At 38.7% G+C, this 17,972-nt stretch overlaps 1 protein-coding gene across 1 annotated transcript; it reads right to left on the bottom strand.

The window, feature by feature from the left end:
- Nucleotides 1-9,985: 9,985 nt before the first annotated feature.
- Nucleotides 9,986-16,826, bottom strand: G6PC2 (glucose-6-phosphatase catalytic subunit 2). Its single transcript, XM_041773546.1, has 5 exons — nt 16,609-16,826; nt 15,932-16,041; nt 13,944-14,058; nt 11,283-11,398; nt 9,986-10,497 (listed from the first exon to the last, which is right to left on the bottom strand). Exons 1-5 carry the CDS (start codon nt 16,824-16,826, stop codon nt 9,986-9,988), a joined length of 1,071 nt encoding a protein of 356 aa, XP_041629480.1.
- Nucleotides 16,827-17,972: the final 1,146 nt, after the last annotated feature.

Genomic DNA, 17,972 nt, shown 5'->3' with positions numbered 1-17,972 from the left:
GATATCTTTGTTAAAGCGTTCTTTACACTCACCATATGTTTAAGGTGATCTGTGAACCAAAAGGTAATTATGAATGATTAAAGTAGAAAAGGATCATCTCTACTTTAAAAAAAAAAATGACACGAAATAACTGCAAAAAATGTCATTTGATCTAATCTCCTTGAGTTCTCTTCTCAAGACAAGTTTTTGTCTAATTTATAAAAACCTATTATGATTTTTTCCTATAAACAATTCTAATAAATAATTGGAGCAGCATGTTTCCAACTTATTTAGAGAAGAGATCCCGAGTCTCAAAATCACATGAGAGATAACCGCCAACCAGATATGCTATTATTTGAGAAAAAAGTAGAATAGACCTTTAAATCACTTTGTCTAGAAACTCTTCCATATAGTCACTCTGAGTCTACTCTACATATGCTCTTAGGAAACTATTTCCATGAAAGGACACTTTGAATTTAGTAATGCATTCATGCATACAGTTTTTGGCAATTATACACTCATTTAAAAATGTATACCCTGGGATATTTTGATATTGTGTCCTGAAAGAGGAAAATACATGGGATCATAATTAGGTATAATTTGCCACATATTTATTCATGAATTAAATGTAAATTTCCTATTCTAAGAAAATACCAGAACATTCCCATCAGGTTAGTTTAGGATCCCACCTAATATTTCCAACTAAGGTCTGGAATTATAAATATCTCTTATGTATGCAGAATCTCTCTGTAATCAGGTCACATAAGTATGTTGGTGGAGATAAAAAAGTTTCAAATTTGGCTGCTGTTTCCAAACACATTTTGAGATAAATTTACATATGCATGCATATCATTATAAAATAAGCATTTAGTCCATTTGTATTTGCTCTAAATTTCTAGATTGAGTGAATAATCTCACCTGCCTATAAGAAATGGGAGGTGAAAATAACTTAAATAAACTTTAAAACTCAATTCCAATTTCTTTCACACTGTGTTCAATTAAATGCCCAATTAATTTAAATGGATAGACTGTAAATAAAGCAGTGCACATGATTATCATCTAATTAGCACTGGCCAGCATTATAATATGCTCATTAGTGAGTTGTCTGGTATCCTAAGGCTCATAATGAGTAATCAGAGTACACGAGATTGGCATGTAGCTGTCTGGATGCAACTACTCAACCCGATAAATCAGCACCAAGACAGAATGTGCAGTAGAAAAAGGGAAAAGAATGCATGGTTGGTGAATTGGCAGTTCTCTCCTTTGTATGATTCAGGTACAGCTCCAACTCTCAGATACAAAAAGATAAACTCAAGAATAAGAGTTGGCTGGAGATAGGAAGGGAAATGTTCACTCAAGGTGACCAAGAACAAGTCATTACAAATGTTTTACAGGAAAGAAAGAAACTACACTGAATTTATTTGTTGAGAGTACGTATTTCTAATATACCAAGTACGGATTCAAAATAAGAGATGAGCAATGTTTTAATAAAATTTCTTGGAAGGTGAAAATTCAATCAATCATTTAAATCTACCCCGTGATAACATTCACAAAGCATTTTATAATTGAGAAAGTCTTTTGCTCTCATAATTTTTGTATGTTATTATGAAACCAGTTAGCAGGCTGCCAGATAAGGAATGCAGCTGTAAGTTGCACTAACTGTTAAATATGTGAGAAGTTGCTATGGTGAGTATCGTAGGCTGACTTGCTTGACACCCGATTCTACATCCCTTTCCCCTGCTTGCCTCTGTTACAGAGGTTGGAAACTAGTTTTTACCTTTCCAGACTTGCTAGGAGAGGCCAGATGATACTGGTATGATTAGTGAAATACAAGCTCAAGTCTCTTTGGAGGCTGTTTCCAGAATAAAGCCTGGGTTGAAGAAAAGCTGTTTTCTTTCCTCATTTCTTCTCTCCTGGAGGCACAGCAGGCATGCTGGGGTCATCTGGTCAGAAGCCAAACACTGTGGATGGCAGAGCGAGAAGACAGACTGATCCTGATTCCTGGACATCCTTGAGCAGCTGCTCCAGCCTACTCACCTCCAGCCAGTCTGCCACATGTGAAGAAGACAGCTCTCATTTGTTTCAACCACTGAAGTATTTTGTGTAGTTGTATATGTTGCTGTTAACTATGGATGGACACCATCTTAATAGATAGCTATACCTCTGTTAATAAAAATATTGAAATGTAAGTACAAGTGATGCCATGTTGAAATAGTAACACGTGCTTAAATAACTTCAAAATATGACCTTGATATCTAGAGGTATTCCAAAATATCACTTGAAAGAAAGAATTAATCACAGTCTTTTTTCAGTGTCACTGCAATGAAAAGGAGATATCACTGGATGGAATTCCTTGCAGCTCATTCCAGGGGTTTCCGAGAAGATTCCAGGTACTCTGCTTTATTATGCTTCTAGTGAAGCAGGCTTTCACTTAGAGACTTGCTGTTTTGTGGCCATGCTTTCTTGTCCTCTCACATGATTAAATTGTTGTTAGTCACGGAATGATCTGGATGCTACTGGCAAAATATAGCCAGACTCGAAAAGACAGTGATTGAATAAAAGGATGAATCTGAAACAGGGTAGGTCGGAAGAGATGTGGAATAATGTTACCATATAATCTGTAGCTAGATATAGTCTCAACCCAATTCTTCCGAACCCACAGCCCAGTGACATCCCTGGTGTCCACCCAGAGCTACAATAGGCAAACCTAGAACCTGAAGATCTCTCACAGGGAAAGTTCTATGTTGAACTTACCCTTGCATCTCTGGCACATAATGGCACTTAATAAGTATTTGTCAGGTGGGTATGCAAGAGGATTCAAGAGAAAATATAAGCATGAACAGAAGGTCCTCTTTGAGCTTGAGAAGACCTTAAGGAGGGATTTGAAATAGTATCTCTAATTTTTCTTTTAGCATCAGAAATCTTGGCACCATATAATTTGGTGTTGGAATTGTGTCACATTCAAGAAGTACATTTCAATAACCATAGCGAGTTAAAAACTAAATTTTGTCATTACATCTTTGGGAGATCCATAACTAATCCACAACAAACCTACTAAAATACTATTTCAAGCTTCTAGCCACTTTCTTCACACAGCACAGTTGTTAAGCACTGCCCATCCCTCTGCCACAAAGCAACTTCCCTTCTCCTTCCCATCTTCTCACTCAGCCTGTTATTATTACGTGTTAGATCCCCTTAGGATCTCTACCTACAAGAAAAATTTCCTCATTAGGATGTTGAAGAAGGAGAAATGGAGCTGGTAATTTAATTATAGGATGTCTTTTGTAAGATAGGTAAGTGGAAAGTCTGAGTAGTCTCATGTTAATTTTGCCCAGTGACATCAGTTAGATTATTTCATGTCTCCATGGATCTCTTTTCATGGCTATAAAAATCGGATTCTAATTGGAATAGAATGTTTCAAAGATCAAAATGTATTACATGAATCTAAAATTGTTTATTAAAGTAGCAAATTAAAAATGGAGTATTTAAAAAAATTTACAGCCTTTTTCATTGCATCTGAGTAAAACTTAATATGCTCTGGCTCTTCTTCCTATTTGATTGAATGGGACCCTCAGGATTGCAGAATGTCAGAGCTGGAATGCATGAACCATCCATTCTAAGCGTATTTTAAGCCTCCCACTTGAGAAATTACTGAACCGAGGCCTCCAACGTTAACTGACCTCCCAGCATCAGAGTGGTTAGATGCGGAGACCCACTAGACTAGACTAGAACGCAGGTCCCATGACTCCAGTCCAAGGAGCTTGTGGCCAAATTCCTAAAAGTCTTTCAAACATCTATATCTGTCTTAGAATTTGCTAGCACCTACCCCACTGTGTTCTGACACCCTTTGGGATCCACACAGGGATACGTGACACTGCCTCTTGATTGGCCAGAATAAGCAGGGCGTCAATATTTCGTCACTAAGAGAATAAGATGCACAATAACATCTCAAAAACGCAGACAGGAGTACTTAACTCTCCCTTTGTTAAGTCAATGCAACCTTCATATAGAAAGATAGCAACACATCTACCATTTCTTTCATTCAAAAAAATGTTTATTAAAAAAAGGTGGAATTTGGAATGATTCCATAGAAAACGAATCTCAAGAACCAGGTGCTTTAAACGTGGAATTATTGAGCTTGAGGGCAAGGCTGGTATCTAGGAAAGGCAGTGATATGTAAATGTACCTTTAGAAAACCTTCCCATTAATGGCAGTATGTGTGAGCAAGGATGACAATCTGGCCACTACTGTTCATAAGACACAGAGTGAATCCAGGGAAAAGTCAGTTCTTGGAACAGAAGTTAGAGCGTGATTGGCCCAACTGATGTGCAAGGGCAGGTGACAGCTAGCCGAGGAAAGAAGCTCTTCATCTTAATGAGTTCTGGCTCTTTCCCAGGCACACATATGGCCTGCTGCTCCCGCAGAGTATGCAGATTGTCCCGGGGAAATGGTTTCTGCTCTCACCTGAGCCAGCCCTGGAAACCGGCCAAGATGCTGCCTGAATGAACGCTCCTCTTGGTGGGCCCTGATCTGGGCCCCAAACCCCACCCCGCAGGACCACAGCTGCCACCCTTTGCTCATTACCTTCCCCTGTCCTGGCAGCTTCTTCGGAACATAGTGATCTTTGGGGAAATGCCACAATTCTTGAGCTGAAGACAGATTCCTTTTCAGTATCATACGGTGAAATGTTAGAATAAAAGAAAAAAATCTAAGATATTTAAAAATTCAAAACAGAAAATAATTAATCGGCTTAGCACTAACCTTTATAACCTCAATCTTTGAATTTTCTCCCTCCTTGAGAGCAATCACTTCTCTGCTGCCAAAAGAAATGAGATGTAATTCCTCCCAAGTCATTACTGTGATCTCCATCAAAGACCAGCAAAGACAGTAATTAGTGCTCCACACCAAACCAGCCTCCAATTTGACAGACTGCACTTGTCCTTTGCACAGCTAACGTGAAGCACTTCTAACTCCTCAAATTTTCCCATCAATTGCTGTCACTTGACAGAAGTTTCCAGAATCGTTGCTTCTTGTAGACCTCTCCTGCTGTCAACACTTCTTTCTAAGGAAAAAAAAAAGTCTTTTTTTTTTTTTTTTTAATTAACAAGTGGTACCACATGACTTCAGTGTGAAATCACTATCAGAAAGCATTAAAGGTGAGGGAAGAGGAAAAATTTAAAACATCACCTTGGTTTCTTGGCAGCACTGAGGTCCACGTATTCATCGAGAAAACTGGTTTGCAATTTCCAGAGTGGCCAGGACAGTCATTCAACTAGGAAAAATCCACAGGTGCAACTGGACACTAGGGATCTTTTTTCTAACAGTTCCTGAATACACATGGGAGTGCTGGTGTCCAGCATACAGGTGCGGTAGACCCAGATAAGCAGGAAAACTTGGTCAGAAAGTCATCCAAACTTCTAGACTGTGGTCATGAATATTGGGTAAAACTCTTCCTAACTTTGTGGCCCTGAGAGGGTTCCAGGACACAGTGTAGGGAGAGGGAACCTAGCTGGACCCCCAGATTTGAGGCCACAGAGAGCTGAGAGTCCAGGGAAAACAGGGTGGCTAGAGTTTGCAGGACAGAGTGAGAGCAAAGGACACTGCACAGAGAGAGCGTCTTAGATCTGCAAGGGGTCTCCCTGGGAAATGCAGCAGAGTCTGCTCTTTAGTTTCTTTAGCCACATGTCAGTCCTTCCAGCCCCAGAAATGTTTAGGGTCAGTTACCACACAAAGTTGATTTTTAAATTTTATTTATTTATCTTTTTAAAGCTTTTTTTTTTAAAGATTTTATTTATTTATTCATGATAGACCCAGAGAGAGAGAGAGAGAGAGAGAGAGAGAGAGGCAGAGACACAGGCAGAGGGAGAAGCAGGCTCCATGTAAGAAGCCTGATGCGGGACTCGATCCTAGGACTCCAGGATCCACACCTGGGGCAGAAGGAAGACACTCAACCACTGAGCCACCCAGGTGTCCCGACTTTTTTTTTTTTTTTTAAGAGAGTATTTTTTTTAATTTTTATTTATTTATGATAGTCACAGAGAGAGAGAGAGAGAGAGAGAGAGAGGCAGAGACACAGGCAGAGGAAGAAGCAGGCTCCATGCACCGGGAACCCGATGTGGGATTCGATCCCGGGTCTCTAGGATCGCGCCCTGGGCCAAAGGCAGGCGCCAAACCGCTGCGCCACCCAGGGATCCCCCCGACTTTTTTTTTTAATGGGTAAAGTTCACAATGGGATTTTCCCATCATCATACATGTCTTAGACTTTGTTAACAGTAAATTATTTTTTTCATCTGGAAAATAACATCCGGGGGTTAATTAAAGATTTCTGGCCAGGACACCTGGGTGGCTCAGTGGTTGAGCATCCACTTTCGGCTCAGGTCGTGATCCTGGAGTCCTGGGATCGTGTCCCACATCGGGCTCCCTGCATGGGACCTGCTTCTCCCTCTGCCTGTGTCTCTGCCTCTCTCTGTGTGTCTCTCATGAATAAATAAATAAAATCTTAAAAAAAAAAGAGAGATCTCTGGGCTGGGGTAAACATACCTTGTCCATGTTATATGAGCAAATCACTGATGCTTCACTTTCTTCATGTAAAATAAAGCAGTTAATACCATTCATGTTGTCTCACACAGGATCATGGTACAGGTAACACTATAAAAAATACTTTTTTTTTCAGGGAAGAGCACTATGAGACTTGATCTGTGCTGCCCAATTCAGTAGCCACCAGACATACATGACTATTTAAATTCAAATTAATTTAAAGTAATATAAAACTTTAAAATGCAGGGGATCCCTGGGTGGCTCAGCGGTTTGGCGCCTGACTTTGGCCCAGGGCGCAATCCTGGAGTCCCCGGATCGAGTCCTGCGTCAGGCTCCCGGCATGGAGCCTGCTTCTCCCTCCTCCTCTGCGTCTCTCTCTCTCTCTCTCTGTCTATCATAAATAAATAAATATATATTTTAAAAAAAAACAAACTTTAAAATGCAGTTCCTCAACTGCATTAGCTGCATTTCAACAGTCCAAGAGCCACATGTGACTAGTGGCCATCATATTAGACATCACAGATATAGAACATTTCCATCTTTGTCAAAAGTTCACTGAAGAGTGCTAGAATGTATGGTTTTATAATACTTAAGAAGTGAGACACATTTTAAAACCAAGTCTTTGGGGATCCCTGGGTGGCACAGAGGTTTAGCGCCTGCCTTTGGCCCAGGGCGCGATCCTGGAGACCCGGGATCGAGTCCCACGTCGGGCTCCCGGTGCATGGAGCCTGCTTCTCCCTCTGCCTGTGTCTCTGCCTCTCTCTCTCTCTCTGTGTGACTATCATAAATAAATAAAAATTAAAAAAAAAAAAACAAATAAAACCAAGTCTTTGACTTTCTCTTACATGAAGGTTTTTTTTATATATGCATGTACCAATTTGATCTTGAATTTATTTACAGATTATGAATAAATATAAAGCATTTAGAGATATAACTTTCAAGGGCATCTTAATATATTTTTTAAATCTCCCTTCTGTTATACTGAAGTAGGTCTAGAGAAGGCACCAATTTAACCTAAAAGGCAGATGTCCAATCAATAGGTTGTTGGAGGAAAGGGATTCAACGCTCATCTTGAGAGCTAGTTTTGACAATAATAAATTACTTTGCTTTTCTATTCAAATGTACTTTTGATTGGACAGCTTTTCAAGTCGCTTGTCTTGATTTTCTCATTCTGAAAGCTCATGATATTGACATTTTTCTCCCAAATATATGTGTAGACATTTTGAATGTATGGATAGATTAACAGTGAGTCAAATGAGCTCAATTCCACTTACATTTAGCAAATAAATTGGAAGCAGAAGAGTCTTTTCCATCATTATTAAAGGGAGACATTTTCTCCAAGGCTGTGAGAAGCTGTTCCTCTTGCTGCCTAAGCAGTTTCCATTGCAAAAGCAATTTGCCACCATATGGATCCCTCCAGGAAACTTCAACTAGAGTAAAAAGGGAAATCTCATCACTTGGGGACTTTCAGACTTTATGGCAGATAGGGGTGGAATTGTTGGGAATTAATTATAGAAAATGAACTCACATCCCATCCTATTTGCCTTCCAAGGACTACATGTCACCTGAAAGATAGCGCTTACTATGGGTGGCCGAAGAGAACTTCTCTCTGGGAACCGAGGAGGGATGTCTGATGGAGTGAGCATTGGAGCAGAGGTCCCTGGCTCTTAATGCTCCAGTTTTCTCACGCTTGGTGACAGCAGTATGAGACTATATTGAGATGGAGGATTCCTCTAAACTAACATTATCAATCTCAAATAAAACTTTGACAAAGGGATCCTAGACAGCAATGAGCTCTCTGACAGGTGCAGAGGAGTATAAGATGAGACAAATGCATCATAAAGTGTGAAAAGATTGAAGTGAACTCCTGAGGACAACACTGGGGTAGGAGGCCTTAAACCAATGACCAAGAGTCACCAGCTCAAGAACCATTCTTTTCTCCTTTCCCCCAAATGTCCCATCAACACAAGACAAATTTCATTCTTAAGATAATCTGTTATCCCTCAGCTTCTTGCTTAAGGAATCACCTGACCACTGAAAGGTTTTAATTACCTTTAAAAACAAAGCTGTTACGTGTGTTTTATAAAAGCAACAGCATATGCTCTATAAATACATTTAGAAAGGAAACAATAATTAGTTTGATTTTTAGGGATTTTGTTATCAGCTAATATTTTGCCAAATAGTACTTGCTTCAAGTGTTATGTTTTCATAAGTATTTATGGAGAGTTTAATATATCATCACCTAAAACAATTCATGTATTGATATTCTTGAGAAGAGTTACATAAAACTTTGTGGTGGACCCTACGTAACTAAGATGTATAGCAAAATCTGACTCAAAATGTACTTGATTGAAATGACATAATTATCAACTTAAAGTCCAGAATTGCCAGATCCAATGAGGAAAAAAAGAAAAAAAAAAACCTTGGTGAGAAATTCTTAGTATAATATTAATATTCTTTCAATAATAATTTCTTAAGGTAGAGCTACAGATTTCCATCAGAGATTAACCCAATTAATGGTTTTCTTGAGTTGGAGCATGACCTTGAGGAAAGCACTTGATTTCCTTGGCTTTGAAAGACTGGTAAATAATGTTCTAAGCAGAGCATCTTCAGCAGCATTTATTTAAATATTGGAAAGCATTACTGTAAAACAGATATCAAGAGTTAAGCAGAGGTTCAAGTCCAGACAATAACCTGACCTGTTTCCCCTGGATATGTAGCCATATCTAGAGGCTTGCTGGCCCCATCAACACCCTGCACCGTCTAAGTAAAACAGATGTGGGATTTGAATGACATTTCTAGAAAAGCAGCGGATTTACATGGCAATCATCACAGAAGCATTCACTCTTAACAGATTTTTACTTCTTAAAAATGAAGAAACAAAGCAGTGTAATGGAAATGCACATCAGAAAACCTGGGTTCTAATTCCTGTTCTGACAATGGTGTGACAAACGCGAGTTCTTTCATAGCCCAATGAACTCCCTTTCCTTCTCTGAAAACTGATGGGATTGGATTTGACTGGGGCTCCACTAAAATGCCCACGGGAGCCATAAGTGGCCTGACCTTCCTATGGTGAAGGTAACTGATACTGAGGCTCCTGTTGGGACTGTGAGAAAATGGAGAATGCTGCTTCTTACTGGGGACAATCGGTGAGCAATGGTACATTGTTTCCAGGTGGGAAAGCAGGCCCTAAGGTACCATATTGTCAGATTTGTCAAGAAAATGCAGAAATTCAGATTTTTATGACAAGTATTCTAGTTTTCAAATGTTGGCAACTAATTTAAAATGGGGGTGGGGCAAGGACACCACGGTGAAGGCCAAACTAAACATAGATATGGTGGGATGGAGCCTGTGGCCACAATTTTGTGACCTCTGGAAGCCTCCCATCTGCCCCTGCTCTGTGGTTCTGCTGGAGGATGGAGGAGGAATGTCCTGCTGGGACCACAGAGCACTAACCCCCTGCACAGCTCTAATTAATCTTCTTTTCACTTGGTTTCATTAACATATGAATACAGTAGGGAATCAGAGCAACCACAGTCAGTGGGATGGATGCACTTTTACAGAAAGACAGGACATAAAATAAATGCTCTGCATGAGTAGGGATCTTGATGAAATGGTAGAGCTGCAGCGTCATCAATGAGGCCCCTGCACAGAGTAGCCGGAAACTCAGCTTGTAGCCATTTTCTCCTCGGCAGCTCCTAAGGAACATCTCTGAGTTGATTGCAAAGCCCAAGCCAAAGAGCACCCCAAGATTTCTCACGAGTCCGGCAAACGGTGTGGTGTCAATGTGGATCCAGTCAGGGTTGGCACACCATTTCTTGGCTATGGGCACAGACCACAGCAGGTCAATGTCAAGCAGTCTGAGGAGCAGGTAAAAGCCCAGTGCAAACAGAAAGAGGAAGAGGTTGGTCTTCAGATACGTGCTCAGGCTGGCTGTTTGGATGCCTGGAGTGTGTTCAAAGGCCTCTGCCACAAGCATGCCTGGGGATTAAAAAAAGACACTGAAGATGACCATGTGCCCTTCAGCCCCTCAGGAATCATTCCTCTCTGCATTAAAGAATTTACCATCGTGTGCGTGATAAAAAGGCTTCAGACATCTAGGTTCTACTTCTTTTCCAAAGCTCTTTTCCTACACAATAACTAAAATACTTGTCCCATGGTCTTTTCACCATCCATGCTAGCACAAGTGAATCTGTCAGGAGTCCGTGGCACTGGGTGACAAACACTTTGCAGGCAGAGCACTGATCTAGGTGCTCACAATGAATATTTCAATGGCCGTAGCCAATTAACTGAAGAGCCTTTGAAAAGGTATGTGGGGCTGAATCGTGAAAACTCAATCATGGTGAACCCTTCTTCAGCTTTTAGTAAAGTCCGTGGTCATGTGATAATCACTTCAGGTGTATGGATGAGCAATGGTGTAGTGTGCGGCTGGAGGGCTGTTATGAAGCCCCCCAAACCAAGACATAAGCAGACTGTCTGAGCTGATAGCTTGGGAGTTGGACTTGGCTCTAGCCACACTTCAGAGAAACCCCATCTCACTGAGAGGTTTTGTATTTATGCCATCAAATGAGACTGTGCCATTGTGTACATGGAGGATTCGAGCAGTGTGTTGAACCGCTTATGCTCCCAGGGTAGCATTTGGTATTAGTGGCTTGACACAGTTACCTGAGACTGGGGTACTGACTACCGGGGAGAATCTGATGACATAAAACAAATAACACTAAAGCTTTCCAATGATACAACTAAAGGTAAGTGATCATATTTACCACCAAATACTCCAAGAATAACTTGATGAGGAAAATGTGTTGCTATGAATACTCTGGAGATGCAGACACTGATTTGAATCAACCAAAAAAGACTCCAAAGAAATGACCAGGTCAGTCTACGATGGAAGAATAGATATAAGCGTGAAAAGCAAAGAAATTCTATCACTCATAAAATTAAGGCGGGGTGGGGGACGGTGACACCAGATGATCTTTCTCAGAGGAATCCATCTAACTATGACATAACGTTATGATTTTAGAGTCTTTTTCCCCAAAAAATGTTTCCATGTGCTCCATAGGATTTGAAAAACTTTAATGGAGGTTTCTACATTTAGCAATGCATTAAGCTTAACCAGTGCAATACCCTGAGATTTTAGTAAGAGTTATAAAAGGAAGCCAGTTTGACATCCTGATAATTATTTTAATGGAGTATGGGCAATTCAAATTTGGGGGAATTACTAATATCCAGAATGACCTAGTATGGATCATATATATTTTTATTTTCTGTTGTGTGTGCTTCCTCTTTATCATCTCAACTTTTTTTTTTCTTTTTTTTTGGTCTGGAGAAAACTCCCTGGAGAGGCATCTACCACTCTGATGAAAATCACATGAGCATTTCATCAAGGTAAAATCTTCATTGGGTTTTTTTTTTTTTCCTTTAGGTTTAATTTCACAGACTCTCAAGAGTCCTGACTCTTTGTTTTTTGACATATAGAAAATAAGAGACAAGGGAATTGATTTAGACATTGTATACTTTGGATTAGAAGCAGCAGTGTGCAAAAAGCTTACAAAAATATTAAAGTCCAAGCTCATTATTTTGATAAAGAATTAGCAATATTCAGTCATAGGAATCCTTGGGGTTCTGCTGTGAATGTTTGTTCCTGACAATTGAACCAAACTGGTTCTTAAAAAACTAAGAAATAGAATGAAATTTTCTAAGGGGAAGTAAGCAGAAGTTATCCGCAGGGAAGAAGAATAAATAGGGATTTGATAATATTAAGAAGATAAGGAGTAGGCACTCAATAAATAACGATGGACAAAGGAAATGTTGCAGCTGCAAAAATCTTAAGGGAATTTTAGAGTTCTTTTCAAAAGAAACAAATTTTTTTCAAGGTCTGGAAGTTGAGGAAGAAATGAACTACAGAGAAAAAGGTGAAGCTTGTTTAGATTCTTTTTTGAAAACTTGTCCGTGGATAGAAAATGTTAATTTCTTTCAATTAAAACTTTTTACTGGGCAGCCCGGGTGGCTCAGCGGTTTAGTGCCGCCTTCAGCCCAGGGCGTGATCCTGGAGACCCGGGATTGAATCCCACGTCGGGCTCCCTGCATGGAGCTTGCTTCTCTCTCTGCCTGTGTCTCTGCCTCTCTTTCTCTCTGTGTTTCTCATGAATAAATAAATAAATAAAACATTAAAAAAATAGAATAAATAAAATAAAACTTTTTACTTGTTGTTTGGGGTTGGATAACAACACATTAGGGTGTACAAGTTGCCATCTTATTAGAATAAACCTTGAAAATACCCAAATTTCTTTGGTGGTTGGTTTCTTATATTGTCCAGTACTACTCTAAAAAGTGGAATATGTGATAGTTCTTGGAAATTTTTTATTTTAGAAAAACTTCTGTATAATGATATATGTTATAGTATTTTTTTTTTTTAAACTTTGTTTTCTAATTTGAAAATGGGGATTAATCCTACCTACTTTCCAGGAATTTGTGCGGATTATTTTTAATTTTTTTTAATTTTTATCCATTTATGATAGCCACAGAGAGAGAGAGAGAGAGGCAGAGACACAGGCAGAGGGAGAAGCAGGCCCCATGCACCGGGAGCCCGACGTGGGACTCGATCCCGGGTCTCCAGGATCGCGCCCTGGGCCAAAGGCAGGCGCCAAACCGCTGCGCCACCCAGGGATCCCTATGTTATAGTATTTTTTAATCAATTAATTGACAAATCTTATCTCAGTGGCCTAATAATGTATGATTAAAGTAGTGCTCAGAATTGTTTTAATAATAGTTAGGTATTTCAGGAGAAAAGAGAAGGAAACATCCCAATTCCTATAAGAATTATGAATAATCTTATATTAAAGTTCTAGGTCTTTCTCAACATTATGATTCTACTACTAACACTACATTTACTAATATTCAAGTTTAAGTTTGCCTTTAAAAATATTTTAATTAAAAAGTTTGTATAGTCTTTAAGTCTAGCATATATGTTACTGATGTCAAAAACACTGGCTATTCAAAGAAGAACACATAATTTTTCTAAATTGATACATTTAAGGGCAACGTTGATTTCTAAAGCTTCTTGTGAATCTTAAAGCAAGGGATTGAGCGTGTAAAAATACGTGCTGATATAATTCTAGATGGCTTATTATGAGATGCCAAAGTGATTATTGTATTATGGAAACGTAAAGGCACTTCCAGCAACTCATTTATCAATTAAACATTTCCAATGTTATAATGTGGCAATAGCTCTGAGCTAATGAGGATATTATCTTAAAGGAAAATATTAACTTACTATTCATTTTGCTATTTTGGCTATGATAGAATAGAATAAGCACATTTCAACAACTAAAAATATACCAAAGTAAATTTTTTTTAAAGCCTTTCTGTATTCAATACTTTCTGAATTCACATTCCAGTGCTACAGAACCTAGAGCAAAGCTGACCTGTGCAGATAAGTGGTAAGTGACTTATCCATCCGACTGACAGTGTGGCTCAGGGCAGCTGTCACCATGACATACCAGACACACGATGAGCCCATTGCATGGCCAGATGGACTTCCTGCAACAACAAAGTGCTGATCCATTTGAAAGGTGGTTAATAAAGTATCCGTATCAGAATTGAATAGCATATTAGCCTTGAAAGTTACAAATAACTCAGAAAAAAAAAACCTCACAGTCTACATGTAATGTTTAGAAATAGAAATAAAAGAAATAAAGTCAAATTGGGGCTCAAAACACTATTTCAAGAAAAAATTTTTTCAGATTTTTCAAGTTCATCAAATTCCAAAAATCACAATGTTCAAGGCTAATTAAAAACTTAGGCTATTGCACCAAAATATGCCACCTCCTTCTATATTTTTCACACCAAATTGTTTTTAATTGATGAGAAAGTACTTGCATTGGATCCTGTATCAGTTTATTTTGCTTGGGCTGAAAATTCAAACATCTGACATCATTACTAAGTTCTGCTTACCAATTGATTTACAAAGGACTGCTATGTACTAGCAGCTTCCTCTGTGCCTACCTTGTGGCTGGCCGCTGCAATAGGGGTCTTGTCATTAAATAGACAAAGGAAGCTGTAAAGGGCATTAATCGTAACAGAAGCCTGGAACCCTTTCTACGTCCATGCTTTCCCATGCTGCTTGATTTTTTTTTTTAATCATTTACTCTGATGTTCGCCACGAGTTTGTACCAAGTAGAAGTTTATTCAGATTAAACACCAATCTCTTTTTGAAAAACATTACATTAAACAAAGACAATCTGTTTCTTATAGATCTAGTTCTTTCAAAGATACATCTTACATAGTATTTTTCAGAGCCTATTATATGCTTACATGAGTTGTAAATCTTTAGAGCGAATGTAGAATACAATCTCTCTCCCTCTCTCTCTCTTTTCCAGAAAATGTCTTATGAGGTAGAACATTCTAGGATAAACCAAAGTAGCATTTCAATTGTATCAAAGGTTACCGATCCATCCGTCCACCCAATCCATCCACCCATCCATCCCACATTGGTTTCAAAAAGATAAAATACACACCATCCCTGTCCTGATGGAATGCTCAGTCTATTGGAGGAGCCATGTATATGTAAAAAATTAATTATAGTACACCATGATAAATAATATAACAGATGGATGAATACTTTTATGGGAGCAAGAAAGAAATATATTCAGAGAACTCATTAGAAACTACACATTCACTATATTCAGGTGTTAGTTTCCGAATGTCAAATGGCAAGAATTTTTGCTATGTAACAAACTGTGGTAAGGTACACACATTCTTATAAATTAAAATAACATGTAATTTTACTTTATATACATATATAATTAAAAATATTTTCATAATCTTAAAGTCAGCTTTCATAGTAAAGGGTTTATACTCATACAGAATCTTACGTATAAAAGGAAGAGGACCAAGAAGTCTGCTTATATGCCATACACACAAAAGGAAAAAGAAGGTTGAAAGAAAAAATTCTAAGATTAGAAATAATCTCTATTGGCAATAATAAAACGAGGAAGTCCTTACCTCATTCATGAGATTCTCAAAAAGATCCATAACAACTTTGAAAGTTGCTCAGCAACAGATAAATCAACATTTCTAGGATTTCAATATAATTCTTTTGGAATTTCTTCTAGCTACCTGTTTTTTGTTTGTTTTTAGAATCAAACCATTACATTCTTCCAAGAAATAAATGCAAAATATAAAATCATTTGGAAAGTAGCCAACTTACCCTTTTACAAAGAACAAAAGGACTGTTCATAAAACTTCTTTCCTTTTCATTAGCAATTTTTATGATTGTGAACTTTCAGCATCCTCACCCATGACATTTTCTCTAATGCCCTATATAATATCATATAGTAATTAGGTAATAATCATACATAATGATTCTCTGTTGGAGTCTCTTTAGTAACACGAGGCTGCTATAATTGCTTACCTGGACCAGTTTCACATGTAGTGGGGAACTGTTCAAGGCATGGACTTGAGTGATTTGGGTAAATCTGAGTTTCTTGGACCCACCAGTAAGGCCGATGACCAAACAATATCCTGTATTTAAAGAAATAGAAATATGCATACATACGTAAACACACAACTAGTGCGTAGCTGGAGGCTAGCTATCTCTCCTATGAAAATGACTCAAGCAGAGGATTAATGGGGAAAACTCATGATTAAGAGACTTTGGTTTGGGTTCTGGTCTGTCTCTTATTATAGAAGATGACACAGTCCTTTGGAATTTCGGCATCCTGGTTCCCAATAAAAACAGACTTTTTTCCTTGTAGGGAAACTTCCGTAGGTGCTGTGGATCCTTAGACTGGGAATATCTAAGTGGTCCCTGGAGTTACCAATCCATTCATTATGGTGCCGCTCATTTAACTAACTTCTTGTTGATTCACAGCATATGTGTTATAGCATTTAGAATTTACTTACAAGTCAGATAAAATATACATTCCTATGCTTTCTGTAAGTTCTATTTATGAATAGGTGTTTCAAGTTAACTGACATGTTTGAAAGATTTTCCAAGTAAAACTACACACGTCTGAAATGTGATCATTAAGCCAAAGCTACAAATTTAAGAATAAGCTTTACGAAAAATAAAACAAACAGAAGGCTTACCATTTAAAAATAAGATTGAACCAGTCTCCAATGACTGCTACCCATATCATCTTGGTTCCAATTGTCTGATTAAGTTGAAACCAAAGTGGAAAATAAATAGAAAAGATATTCCGGGGATCGCCAACATTGGACATAAAATTTAGAAAATTGTAGTAAGCTCGGTAGTCCTTCTGCAAATGCTGAATAGCAAGCACTCCATTCCTATGAAGGAAATCCATCTCAAAAGAGGGGCAATGCTAACCATAGAGCACTCGGAGCTGAAGTGCTCTGAGTCCCACTGCTTTTATACACTACCCTCAAGGCGGGTCCAGCCATTACTGCAACCTGTGACTGACCATCTGTGAGAGGGCATGTCACCCCTCCTCTGCCGAAAAGCTCATCTGTTGATGATTTTAATTGGTGCCAAAGTGGTGAAATACATGCTGAACTGTGGCAAGTCGAGGGGAAATTTAGATAGAGACACAATGAATTTCTTATGCAACCTCCCTTTTATGTGCACAGTTGGATCGTGTTTGCTTGAAATTTTTTGCACAGTTCATTTCCTTCAAGGGCAGAGACACTGGCAATTTCTATGCTTGGCTATAAGACTACGCAAATAATTACTGCATGTCAAATAGCCCTTAAAGCCATGCATTTTAATTTAAAATAGACTGTGGCTCTTTGACTATTTTTATTGGGTCTTTGAGAAAAATGGATGAGTAAACATCTGGACATGAAAAATTTATGCGATATGACAGGTTATTTCCAGAGTGCAGACTTTTAAATAAAATATTTTGATATTTCTTTATTAGCAGAGAGAATATGATATATACAGGGCAGGGAAGGAAATACATGAAATATATGAAATCTGCAAGGAAATCTATTGTTTTTTTACCATAGGGCAAGAACGTGGACACAGAGGTCACTTGGGTAATAGAAGTGTGTTAGGAATGAGTCATCTTTTTATGGACAAGAGAATACAACTGAGAACACCAGGGAATCACTCATGTGGCAGGAAGATAAAAATCAACTGTAAAGGGCCTTTCACCAATCAGGAAAATGGTTTGTTGAAAACAGAGCATTCAGCAGAAGTATAAGGGAAGAACCCAAACAAATAGGTCATTTGGGAATAAACAGAAGGGCAGCTCAGAGAGACCCAGGGCTCAGAGAGACTCCTCGTCAGCAGTGAGATGTTGGAGTTATAAGGCAAAGTCTACAAGGATTCCAGGGTCCCTGCAAAGCAAAGAAGCCCCACCCAGAGGCGACGGAGGGAGAAAGTAGATCACATGTTTGCTCTCCTATCACTCAGGTCCTTATCTTCTCGCAGCATAGCCTCCTCACTGGGAACCTTCTTCACTGGCCTATGAATGGTACCTTGGATTTCT

This window comes from Vulpes lagopus, chromosome 11 (genome assembly GCF_018345385.1).
Source record: "Vulpes lagopus strain Blue_001 chromosome 11, ASM1834538v1, whole genome shotgun sequence".
Lineage (NCBI taxonomy): Eukaryota > Metazoa > Chordata > Mammalia > Carnivora > Canidae > Vulpes > Vulpes lagopus.
The sequence above is the reverse complement of the archived record's forward strand: the minus strand, read 5'-3'. Positions and strand labels throughout refer to the sequence as shown.